At 36.3% G+C, this 13,572-nt stretch overlaps 1 protein-coding gene across 2 annotated transcripts in view; it reads left to right on the top strand.

The window, feature by feature from the left end:
• Nucleotides 1–10,171, top strand: part of SESN1 (sestrin 1) — a 111,015-nt gene extending 100,844 nt beyond the window's left edge. For both annotated transcript variants that reach the window (XM_045798428.2, XM_045798429.2), the window contains exons 6-10: nt 3,137–3,284; nt 4,646–4,758; nt 6,845–7,035; nt 8,239–8,383; nt 9,002–10,171. In XM_045798428.2, the coding sequence (XP_045654384.1) occupies nt 3,137–3,284; nt 4,646–4,758; nt 6,845–7,035; nt 8,239–8,383; nt 9,002–9,088 (684 nt within the window). In that variant the 3' untranslated portion in view covers nt 9,089–10,171. The remainder of the gene's footprint in view (nt 1–3,136; nt 3,285–4,645; nt 4,759–6,844; nt 7,036–8,238; nt 8,384–9,001) is intronic.
• Nucleotides 10,172–13,572: the final 3,401 nt, after the last annotated feature.

The following is a 13,572-nucleotide window of genomic DNA, read 5'->3' as shown; positions in this document are numbered from 1 at the left end:
CAGAAGACTTAATCAGCCTTTACCTGGAAATTTCTCCTTTTAAAATTTTTTCATGTTTAACTTGGCACAAATATATATAAAAGTGAATGTAAATTTATTGAAATGTTTCCTATTCCTTCTCTTCTCTGGCTTTTATATTTTTTCTCAATTTTGTTATTCCTTTGAAACAGATTAAAACAAGTTGAATTTTCTCTAAACAAGTTTTAATTTCCTGAATATGATGAGTCAAAATTCCCTTTGGATTCTTTTGCTATAGTGAAACTTTAGTTCTTTTTCCAAAGAGAAATCACAGAAACAGCATCACAGTCTTCTGAATATTGCATAGATTTTGTAGGTTATATTATTCCTTTGAAACAGATTTAAACATTTGAATTACCTTTAATGTATATATTTGACTGTAGGCAAGTTACCTAACCTTCCTGAGCCTCTGTTCTTTCATGTCAAACACAAGGTTGAGGTTTAAATGAAATGTCTATAAAGAAGTGAAAGGCTTAATACAGTTGGCATTTATCAGGTCCTAAATAAGAAGTAGCATTTACGTATTGTGAGATTAGCACATAAGGGAAATATTTTTCCCAGAGTTGATCACTGCCTTGCTGACAGGGTTCAAGACCATCAGTTTCACCCTCTGTTGAGCTACCTGGATTAATGTTATAGGCCCGTCTATACCCACTGGTTATTTATTAAAACATAGGGGTTATGAGATGGTGTAAGGGGGAGTATATATCAGTTGCTAGGATGCTTGGAGTTGGATTGTTGTCCTTCCCCACCTTTGACTTAGTACAAAGCTAAAGAAAATAAAGGGGTGGGTGTGGGGGTTGTCTCACAGCGCCTTTGGAAGGGCCAGAACTTGCCTTAAATCTTCCTCAACCAATAAGCATTTTGTCTATTAGTGCTTGAGAGAATTTGAATGTAGGATGGGTTTAACTTCTCAAAAGGAAAAGATATGTACCATATATATATATATATATAAAAGTGAAGAAGCCACCGCTTAATGCTAAAATGGTATGTAGTACATGAGTACGCCTTGTTTCATTATAGAAAATTCCAAAACGTGTGTGTGTGTGTGTGTGTGTAGAAATGCTTTCCTGGATAGCAGATGAATGAGCAGTACCTTTAGTTGTACGTAGGTACAGTTGGTACTGTGTATGTATGTACTCTGGACTACTTAGAAGTAGGTTTTTGAATATAACAAGTCAACTTGAGTTATATTTTGGGGAATCGGTTCACTACAAATTGTGACTGTAAACATTGTACTGTAAATGTTTTGTAGTTTTCCCCCAATAAAATTTTTGGGGAAAAGGGTAAAAAGAAAAAAATAGCACAAGGCTAAGAAAAAGTACTTGACTATTTCTAGGTATCCCTCTGTTACATGAGATAATAGTAAAATAGTAGAAATTTTAAATTTCTCTCGTAAAGTCCTCATTCTCAGGTGTCGAGCTGGCTATTTTAAAAGGTTTACACCCCACACTGATGGCACCTGTCAGTGAGCTGATAAAGTTTATTCTGCACGTACGTGTCAGATACCTGACTCAGTTCTTCAGATACAAATGCTAAAAAACCAAAAAGAATTTCCTCATAGATATTAACATTTTAATATTAAAATGAAATGCTTTTTTTTTTTTTGCACTAACAACTTTAACAGATTATTCAAGGAGCAAAAGAAATACACTTCCTTTTCCTCTTATTTCACTGTAAATCTATCAAATTGTCTTTCCCAAAAATGCTTAAAATTTGGGCTACTTTAGAAGGAAGTAGATAAACAATATAGATAGTATAATGAAAGATAATGTGAGTTGACAGAAACCTTGATTGTTTGTTTTGTTTTGTTTTTAACCTTGGGTCAGTCTTTTATGCAACATAATCCTTTTCAGACCTTTTTTATTTGGCTACCAACTCTGTCTCTGGAGTAATTAAGGAGATGTATGTACCAGAAGAATCTTCAATACACCATAGAAACACTTTCCAACACAATATTGTGAGAGAAAGTGCTTACTATAGGGTATTTTGGTGTAACTGTTAGAATAATATGAAAATATAAAGTGCTAGTAGGACAGACTGTCTCTTTATCCTGACAAGCTTTCTGCAACACATGTCTACTATGTGCCAGGTACTATGCTAGGCTCTGACTAGATACTAGTAAATTAAACAGACAGGTCCCCTGCCCTTATGAAGGTTTGGTCTGAGGGAGGCAGGCATTAACCAGTATCATGCAGTAACAATACAAATTGTATTTGGTGCTCTGAAGAAAAGGCAGAGTGCTGTGTGAGAATAGGGTGGCAAGGTTTAGGATGGGGGATAGGACAGGAAAGGCATGTAAGCTGACACCTGAAGGACCAGTCAGTATAAGCCAAAAAAAAGAGGATAAGAGTAGGGGAAAGAACATTCCTTGTAAAAGATACTTATAATGGGGAAAACTTAAGCTTTGTATTTGAACACAGAGATTTGAAATTGGAAGATACCTTACTATCTGTTTATTAAGATAAATTCCACAGACTTGATCCCACTTTCATAGTAAGGATGCAAGAGTGTATAGATATATATATATTTTAGGCTAGTTCAAGCCCAGTTGGCCAGTCTTCATGTGTCAGACCTTACTACAGATGTTAACTGCTGTAGTCATCCCAGAAAGTGACAACTGCCAGACTCATCTGCAGAGGTCAGGTGGAGAATTCCAGCCCTGTAAGGACAGTTTTCACTCTTAATTGGTAAATTAGAGCTGATTACTGTAATTTGAAGATGATAGACACATGTTGACAATACGCCCAACGTGCATTGGTGATCCAAAACCACTTATACTTTGTATCTTATTTAACTGAGCAGTTCTGTTTATATTGTCAACTAGTTTTAAATTTTAATTCTTAAAACTTGGCATTAAGAGTAAGATATTAGTACTAATTTTATAAGGTAAAAATATGAGTTCTTAAAATAATTTTTATTTTAAAATCTGCATATCTATATATGTCACAGGCCAAAATAATTCCATTTTTTAATCATTCATGTACTTTAAAATCATAAGATCTATTTTTCCTATATTCTGTTAATTCTGTTTCACAAGAATTTGTATCTTAAGAGAATTTTAAAATTTCATACTTTTGCTGACACATGTAACATTAATTGTATTTTTTCTCTTTAGGTAAGTGATTCCTTCTTTGAGGTTGAAGCCCTCATGGAAAAGATGAGGCAGTTACAGGAGTGTCGCGATGAAGAAGAAGCAAGTCAGGAGGAGATGGCTTCACGTTTTGAAATAGAAAAAAGAGAGAGCATGTTTGTCTTCTCTTCAGGTAAAAGCAATCATTACATAGTCAACAAAATTTCTGTTGCTCACCAAAAAGAGCCCCACTTTAAAGAACTTAAATAAAAGTTTTAAAACATCAATCCAAATATGTTTTTCCTTTTAGAGAGGCTATTATTGCATAGGTATTCCTACTTATAAATAAAGCAGGCAACCGAGAAAAGGACGTTATAGTATCAATAGCACTAGACTAAAAGAGGACATTTGAGTTTTAGTACTAAAATCACTGCCAATAAGCCTTGTGAATGCTGTCTTTTTCCTCTTTAAAATTAGGAAATTGAGTTCATAAAGCCCTAAGGTTGCTTTTCAGCTTTAAAATTCAGTGATTTGGGGCGCCTGGGTGGCACAGCGGTTAAGCGTCTGCCTTCGGCTCAGGGCGTGATCCTGGCGTTATGGGATCGAGCCCCACATCAGGCTCCTCCGCTATGAGCCTGCTTCTTCCTCTCCCACTCCCCCTGCTTGTGTTCCCTCTCTCGCTGTCTCTATCTCTGTAGAATAAATAAATAAAATCTTTTTAAAAAATAAATAAAATAAAATAAAATAAAATTCAGTGATTTGTGCAGAGGAGCTCTTTATTAGACAACTAACAACAAACTTGAATCCGTTATGTTTGGCCTTTATATACAGGCTTTAGGATTTAATATTTAAACTAGGCAATTTAAAGGAAAAAACGTTGAAGTGTCTCAAAATGTATTTTGATAACAGAGTGGGATAAAGAGTATATGTGTTAGAAGCACCAAGTTTCCTAATAGCAAAGAAAAAATCAAATTTGTATGAATGAAGGTTGGATGTTATCTTCTTTCTCCTTGAGGAAAAGTTTTTGTTTCTATTTTCTTTAGACAATCCCAGAAAGGCTTAGAGCAGTTCAGGAAACATCGTAAAAATGATTCATCATTCCAGAATTGTTTCTAGGACCTCCGAGGTGTGTTAGAGAGATCGTATTATATATTGTAGGACATTAATATTCAACCAGAAATAGTCCAAGTGCTAAAGTATAGAGCATAGATGATTTATCACCATAAAAATTATCCTAAAGCGTGTTCAAACTTTGTGTACATTCTTTTAAAGTAGAGCTCAAAATCTAAAATTGGAGTGGGGACGCAGAGGGTATATGAAGGAGAGCAAAGCATAGAAAAGTCACCCCATGAATATTTTTTATAACAGAGAATCTTACTACATTCCATTTACTGGATAGAAGCTATTTCTCTTTATGGTCTTAAGACTTTATTTTAGTTGATTACTCTGTCTGAGAAAGGGTTATCCTATTTTCCTTGTTATAGGTAAAATGAATTTTAACTAGCATCTTGTTTTTGAAAAGCTTTCAGTGGCTTTTTTGTTTAATTATTTCAGATGATGAAGAAGTCACACCAGCAAGAGATGTATCTCGTCATTTTGAGGATACTAGTTATGGCTATAAGGATTTCTCTAGACACGGGATGCATGTTCCAACATTTCGAGTTCAGGTAAAATTGCGATTTACTGTTATGTACATGATGGGTTAGAAATATGTCAGTCTGACCTACAATAAGAAAAAGTCCCCTAGATTTGAGAATTACAAAATGTTGCAGAAAGAAATAACTTTTCTATGTCAGGCAGTTCCCTTAAATAGATTTATTGTATTGTTAAAGTTCATAAACCAGTTGATCAGAAATCAAAACACATTCATCCATAAAACTAAATTACAATAGTGGGTTAGGTTCCCAGATAGTGTGCTAAAACTCAAGTTCCTAATATATCTCAACAATGAATAATAGCAGCGTGTAATGTATAGCACTGGTTTTTCTCCCCCTTTCCTATTGAGCCCCAGTGTTCAAATGAGGCCCTGACATGCACCAGGCCTGAGTGACCGGAGAAATGTCCCCAGCAACTCAAGTATTATATATATGTGGGTGGAAGGGAAAAAGATGAAAAAAATCAGAAGTGAAAGATGTGCTTTATTCTTTTTAGGGAGATTAAGTTTTTGTTTTTAATTTGGGTGAGTTCTTACAGATAGCATAGAAAATAAATCATGACAATTACAGTATCCTAATTCCCTTTAAAATATGTACTGAATGTTATTTGAAGCAATGAGAATTTTTGAGGGCTTTAAATTTAAGCCTTGGGAGGATTCACGTAAATGTTATTCTAAAATTACTTAGCATTTATCTCTTTGAGTGAATAAAATTAGTGATGTAGGGAGTAGAATTATTGTTGGTAGACCCAGTTTCTTTAGTTCCCAAGTCACTAACTTTGAAGTATTCCTCAGTACGACTGTGTATATATTGAGTGCATGGAAACTTAGGGACCTAGTTGTCCTCTAGGATACCAGGCTCCTTCTTTGTTTTTGCTTGGTAGGAGGCACTATGCTAAAAGTGCTTTGCAAACATTTCTCAGGAGCAACAGTAGCTAATAGTCTCTGGTTCCACAGTAAAAGTTGAGAATTGTCATTTAATTAGCAAATATTTATTCTGTGCTCTAAGCTTTGTAAGGCTGCTTTCAATCCAATCTATTAGTAGAAACATACTGCAGCCTAAGTGTCTTTTTTAAACAGTCTATTGTAAAAATAGAGAGGTAAATATTTAATTCAGATGAGCTGATACTCCACCTTCCTCAGTTATTGTGAGGGGCTAATGTTAATAACATCAGAAATATGAAAACTTGAGACCTTTAAGATTTTATTTCTTTGCTCAAGTGATAAAGATGTTGTTTACAGGGACAAAAATTAGGCACAAGGAAGAGTTATAGAGTATTTCTACTTGGTGTATTGTAATTGTGTCATGAAATATAATAGAATTGAAGATTGTGTGGACTGGAAATTTTATGGAGGAAGTTAGGATTTTAGAGATTTAAATGGTCCAGAAGCATGGGCATTGTAAAGCAAAGGAGACTGTAGGCAGTAATTGAGCTTAGGTTGAGAGAGTGAGGGAAGGGATCAAAAGAAATTGGCTGGGCTGCTGAGTGCTTCAAGCAAAGGATTCCTACTTCTGGTTAATGGAAAGCTAGTTTAAAATTGGTCAGGTTTGTAGGTTTTGGGACCAGAGTGATAACATCTCAAAGAGGTGTTCCAGGAAAATTAATATGACAGCAACATGGTAGTGTAGGGGCTTACTTATAGCTTGAGGTAGAAAGAAAGGAAGCAGGAAGATTTAATGGAGCACAACTAAGAAACTTAGTTGACAGTGCTAAGAGAAAGGAGGTAGGAGGAAAAGAAACGAGTGGTAGTTGTTTTGAATTAAAAATTTACAGAATTTGAGGACCACTGGAATAGCTGCAGTGATGGAAATGGAGAGAGGACTCCCAAGATAGGCCACCCCTTTTTAGCTTCCAGAGGCAACCTATGTGTAAGAGAGAAAGAATTCCATTGATTTTTAAACTCGCTGAGTTATAAAAGCTTTGCATACTGCAGTATAGAAATTGAAAACATCAGATTGTACTGCAAGTGAAGCTGGGAGCTAGGACGCACTAGAAAGGCAGTGGATTCCAACTGGATTCCACACCACACGACAGAGCAGTAGACCTAGAACTATACTTGGCTACATTATTCACATTTGTTCTGTTTTCTGTATTTAGGACTATTGCTGGGAAGACCATGGTTATTCTTTGGTAAATCGCCTTTATCCAGATGTGGGACAGTTGATTGATGAAAAATTTCACATTGCTTACAATCTTACTTATAATACAATGGCAATGCACAAAGATGTTGATACCTCAATGCTTAGACGGGCTATTTGGAACTATATTCACTGCATGTTTGGAATAAGGTTAGTCTGTTATGTTTATAAAGAAATATTTTCTTTTGGGCTAAATTATTCAGGTGCTTGGAACACACACGCACACAGATGCATATATACAAATACTCAAAACCATCCCTTCCCCAGTAGCTTATTTTTGTGCTGCTTATGAACCACTGTCTCCTAGCTAGGCAGGAGGGAGAGTTAGGGACATGGACAAGAGTTACATGACAGATGCCTCCAGGGAAGGGGAGAGCAAGCAAGCTGGTCCTAGAACATAGAGGAGAAGTTTGTCACCAAACATCTTTGGTATCATCTCCTTCTTGGAATTTAGTACGCTTATCGTGCCCTCCTAGCTTCTGAAGAGTACCTACTCCTGTGATACATCATCAAAATGCAAAACGTTCACGTCCTGACTGTTAGGTATTCAGCCGTACTATGCTATATAGGAAGCACAATCATGATTGGTGTGTGTGTGTACACACATACACCACCTTCTAACGTATACACACAAACTCCATACTAAAGGACTTTCTGATTATTTTAGCTGTAAAATCAGGCTTTCTTTTGCTATTCATTTTATCAGTGACCAGACTATTGACTCAGCCTCCAGAATAGTAGAGCCAGCTTTGCAAGAGCTTTTTCCTTTTCCACTGCAAACAAGTAAGAGACTTCAGTCCCTGGTTGTTCTAGAAACCATCAGCCACTGGGGCAGAGCAGACACTGGTGCATACAGTCATCTCAGCTTAAAGCAGAACAGCCTATCCTAAGTGTAGACACTCTGAGGCCATGTGTAGATCGTCCTTCCCTCTGGAATAATCATCTGCTAACCCCCCACCATTTTTTTCCTCATCTGATCCCAGAAACTCCTGGAAGCATGAAGGAAAAAAGGGATAATTATAATTGTTTTCATTTACATAAGTGGATTACCATCTATATATCATTGCAATAGTAACCAATAAGAAATATTAATTTGTGGAATTCTTAACTTCAGCAATACTGGAACTGTTTCTGCAGTTTCTCAGTGTGTTTGCTTCTTTATGATTATAAATATATACTGTTGCTTGGGTACCGGCAAATTTTCTGTTCATCTCCCTAACTTCTCTGGACAGAGCTGCCCACACAGAGAGGGAAGAAGAATTTACTACTAACTTATTTACTATTAATTTACTATCCATACTGTCATAAGAAAACAGACTATGTTGAAAATATTCTTGTTTTGTCTTTTAACAGATATGATGACTATGACTATGGTGAAATTAACCAGCTATTGGACCGTAGCTTTAAAGTTTATATCAAAACTGTTGTTTGCACTCCTGAAAAAGTTACCAAAAGAATGTATGATAGCTTCTGGAGGCAGTTTAAGCACTCTGAGAAGGTAAGTACCTATTGTGGTTTGCTCTTTAACTTAACAGTGATTCTCATTCTCCTGCACCTAATCTAATGGCCCTCAAATCCTTTCCATCCCCTCTTCCAATCCAGAGAAGAACATTCCTGCACGTCTGTCTCTGGTATCCCTTGGAAGGAATCTCATTATAGTGTTAGAGTAAAAGAATAAAGACAGGGAAGACAGGTGGCTGGCCCCACTTCAGAAGTGCTGGCATGGCTGTCACTGCTTGGGAGAAGGAAGACCATTTTGCAAGAGCTCTTTTTTAATTGCTTACAGATAGAAATGTTTGGTCTTTGAGCCATCTTTTTAAAATTAAGTTATTAAATGATGACTTGGCAGGGAAGTTAGTATTCTAATAAAGCCATGTGTAGATTTTCCGAAATGTAACAAACTTCCAAGAAGAGATGTGATCAGATATAAATGTAAGCCAAATATCTATCCAGAAAGAACATTAGATGGCTTTCATTTTGAGGCAGAGTCAAGACTTCTAAGTTGTTCAGTAGCACACAGAAAATGTACTTAGTTTGGGGGTGTATTAGATGCACTGAAAAACTGATTGGGAATGCTTATAACCCTGCCTTACGTAATGTTGTGTTTTATATTCAGGTTCATGTTAATCTGCTTCTTATAGAAGCTAGGATGCAAGCAGAGCTCCTCTACGCTCTGAGAGCCATTACCCGCTATATGACCTGATGCCTTTCCTCCATTAAAGATAATGGAATGATCAGCAGATATAGTCTACAAGGGGATGGTACCAAGCCCCAGGACCAATGGTAGATAAAAGAATTCAGAAATCCATTGTGCCATGATTCCTTTAGTTTATGCTATGTTACTGTGGAAATACCACTGCTGGCACGAGCAGTGAATGCTTGGCAGCTTTCAAGTGTAGAGCTGTGAAGAAGGGCTGCCGTTCACAGTATTTTGCTTTTCGACAGTACAAGATGCTGTGTAACTGTTTTAATACAGCAAATAGTAACTCTCCAAATCCTGTTGCTTTTATGTTAAATAAGATAACAAGAATTGGAGCATGCAAAGAATGGGACTTGGATAATGACATAAGCTTTTTATACATAAAGAATTTTAGATCTTGGTGCTGCTATTTCTGCTGGTGGAATGAATAGAGTGGCTGTTCCAGTTAAGCTATTAGTAATAAAAGTGAACACTGCTACTATCTGAGCCTACATACCTAATTTGTGTGGTTTCGAATTAAACTTGCATATGTGTTAATTTTTTTGCATCTAAAAAAGCATAGAATTATTACAGCTCGGCAAAGGCCATTTTGATGGTAACAGTTCATTTCTTTCATTGGATGAGTTAAATTACAATGGCATTCTTAAAGAAAGAGTTTCTTCAAAAAGCAATCTTAAATGAAAGTGTATAAATTATAAGAAAAGCTAGCTATCTTTTGATATGCTGTTTCCCAAGATTCTCTGACACTGGAGGGCAGCTGTCTTGTGCAGTATTTTGTTTCCAGCACTGAAGTTGTGGGAAGTGTTGCTATAGACTGCTGCGCAGTCCCAGGTGCATTCTGCCCCTCTGCTCCTGCCCGCCTCATGGTCCCCACTTTAAAGATTGTGCAGCTCTTTAAATAATAAAGCTGGAAAATATTTTTAGTCAGGCTATCAAATTTGATTGATTTACAAAAATGCTAACTTTGAAATGCAAAAAGATTTGAAAAGATGTATTAAGTATACTTTGTATTCTGGAAGTGTGAATTGCTTTTGAAGTCTGTCAGTATTATTGGTATTTTTCAATAAAGAATCATTTTTTCTCCAATATTATGTGCTGTCTCAAGCTCTTAAGTAAGTCATGACTTCACGATCAGTTACCATTCTTTCTATTTACTTTTATTAGCCAAGTAGATTCATACTTAAATAATGCTGTAATCAGATGAGACACTATTAATGTTCCCCCCCCCCCCCATTTTAAAGGTTACAAAGAAGAGTGCACCTTCATGATCTTATCTAAGACTATTTTATGGCCTCATGCCTTGTCCCTTTTGGACTGAGATGTTTTAGAGTTCAAATAAGAATTAATAGAAACAAAGGACACTGGGCTGTCTCAGGCCCAAATAATTGATCTGTAGACCTGTTGAACCTTGCCATATAGGACAGTGCACTCAGGTTAATATTGAATGTAAGCTAGAATGAGAATTGTTGGGGGTGCCTGGGTGGCTCAGTCAGTTAAGCATCTGACTTTCTTGGGGTCCTGGGATCAAGCCACACATTGGACTCCCAGCTTGGCAGGGAGTCTGCTTGTCTCTCTCCCTCTGCTCCTCTTCCCTGCTCATGTGCACACGCTCTCAAAATCTTTAAAAAAAAAAAATTGTGTTCAATTATTTTGGCTATAATTTTTAGAAAAGGAGGCACAGGTATTATTATTCTATTACTGTAAAATTTTCTTAACCAAAATTTGATGAAATTCACTAGTCATCTCACATTTTTGGATTTCCAGTGTCTACAGTATGTTGTCCTTTAATTTGGTGAATGTATTAAACTTCTCTCCCACCCCCTTTTTTAAAAGAAAAAAGTTGGTTGAGCATGAGACTTTTGATCTTGGGGTTGTAAGTTCGAGCCCCACATTGGGTGTAGAGATTACTTAAAATCTTAAAAAGAATTATTAGAACTGATTAGAAACAAAAGCTAATTAGAGTGACAACAGAAAAAATGATACTGTCAAATTTAAATCAAATCATCAAATTAAATCGAGACCTTAATTTAATCAAAGCTGTTGTAATAACCCTGTTACTCATCAAAACATTTGAGCTCGATCTAGTGCCTACAAATTTATAATGGATGGATGAGAGTAGGGAGGCACAATTTTAAAAAGAAGTGGGCCCTGCTTTCAAAGTTACCTATTCTGGTTAGAAGACTATTGTTCTCAATATATTTTATACAAAAGTCCATTTCTAATTAGCTTACAATAAGATATACATGGTCCTGTAATTTTTAACTTCATGTAAATGGTGGTGATAATTTCAAATTCATTTAAAAGCATAGAGATTTTTATTTTTCTAATGGTTTAGGTATATCAAATTAGCTTTAAATAAAACTTGTTAGATAAGCATGTTTTCCATCATTAAGATACTGTGAAAGTTTAATGGCATATTTGTGACTAGTGAGTATCAAGGGATAGCAAAAACCAAGTGAATAGGAAGTGACATCACCAATGAAGTTCCGGGTTCTCATTTCCCATGGAGACACTGAGTTAACAACAACACTCAGAACCAGAATACCTTTGTGACGACTCTAGAACCCAGTTGGGAAGCTACAGCACCAGGGCAAACATAAAACCAGGAGGAAGCTATACCAAAAAGTGTAGGAAAGTTAACAGAAATACGCTTATCCTAGCCCCTCTCCCTACTATAGGCATAGCATGGCACAAATAAAGTCCCAATTCTTGGCTCCTCCCTCAGGGCAGGAAGAAAAAAGTAGAGCTTGCGTCCAACATTCTGGCTTGTCTTGGGGCTGCTTGAGACCTGACTTGGAGCACTAGTGGGAGTGGTGCCATGGTTTGGATGCTTATCGGAAGCCACTGAAAACAGAAGTGAGCGCACCAATGCATTAGAACAGCAGTGAGTTTACAGTTTTGCAGGCACTGCAGAGGTTGCAAGAGAGTACAAACAGATAAACTAAAAACTGAAACAGAAAAGTCCTGAGAAGAAACAGGGGCAAGCCTCTTAGGAAAATTCAAACAGTTATATCCTGAAATGAAGCTACACACACAAACTCAGGATACATCCCCAAAAAAAGTTTTGAGAGTTTCCAGAACTTCTAGCTAGGCTGATGGGCAAAGCCAGTCTGTAAAACCTGGAAGAGGTGACTATTTGTCAAATGCCCAAATTCCAACAGAGTTCACAAAACATATAAAGAAACAAGGGAACATGGCCTAATCTACAACGCAAATAAAAATCTCCAGAAACTGACCTTAAAGAAATGCAGATCTCTGAATTCAAGAATTTAAAACAATTGCCCTAAAGATACTCAATGAACTAAAAGAAAACAAGATTGACAAAGAAATGAGGAAAACGAGATGAGATTGTTGTCAAAGAGACAAACTATAAAAAAGAACAAATTCTAAGCTGAAGAAAACAATTGAAAAAATCCACTAGAGGAACTCAACAGGAGACTGGATGAGACAGAAGACAGAACCAGTGACCCTGGAGACAGGTTATTTGAGATTATCAAGTCAGCGGGACAAAAAGAAAAGTGAAGTGCAGAGAGCCTAAGGGACTTACGGGGCATATCAAGCAGGCCAATATACATTTTGTTGGAGAAGAGAGAGCAAAAGGAGCAGAAAACTTATTTAGAGGAAGAATGAATGAAAATTTACCAAATTTGAGGGAAGAAATGGGCATACTAATTCAGGAAGCTCAACAAATTCTAAGATAAATCCAAAGAAATCCACAGTGGACACATTATTACCAAACTGATGAAAGTCAAAAAAAAATCAAAGTTGTCTTGTACAAGGGAGCATCTACAAGATTTCAACAGGTTTCTCAGCATAACCTTACAGGCCAGAGGGGCACCTGGCTGGCTCAGTGGGTGGAGCATGCAACTCTTGATCTCAGGGTTGTAAGTTCAAGCCCCATGTTGGGCATACAGATTACTTTAAAAAAAAAAAGAAAAGAAAGAAAAGAAAAAAGATGATGAAACTGTATAGGCCAGAGAGCAGTAGAATGATATATTCTAAGTGCCGAAAGGAAAAAACTACTAAGAATACTGTTATCAGCAAAACTTTTCTTTAAAAATAGGGGACAAATTAGGCCTTTCCCAGAATTTATCTGAGGAAATTTATTATCACTAGACCTGCCCTACAAGAAATGCTAAGTCCTTTAGGTTGAAACAAAAGGATGCTGCAGAAAAATGCAAGGCCACATGAAAATATAAAATTACCTGACAACAGTAAATATGTGACAAATACAGAACCCTATATTATTGTAATTTGGGCACATAAATCCACTTTTAGTTCTTGTATAAAATTAAAAAGACAAAAGTATAAAAAATGTAAATCTATGTTAATGGGTATAAGACATATAAAGATATAATTTGTGACATCAGTAACAAAGTGGGGGTGGCCAGAAATGTAAAGGAGTGGAGTTTTTGTATGTAATTCAAGATATCAGTTTAAAATAGATTTTTATAACTAAGATTTTTTAATATAATTCCCATGGTAAT

This window comes from Ursus americanus, chromosome 11 (assembly GCF_024610735.1).
Source record: "Ursus americanus isolate L20-20 chromosome 11, mUrsAme1.1.p, whole genome shotgun sequence".
Lineage (NCBI taxonomy): Eukaryota > Metazoa > Chordata > Mammalia > Carnivora > Ursidae > Ursus > Ursus americanus.
The sequence above is the reverse complement of the archived record's forward strand: the minus strand, read 5'-3'. Positions and strand labels throughout refer to the sequence as shown.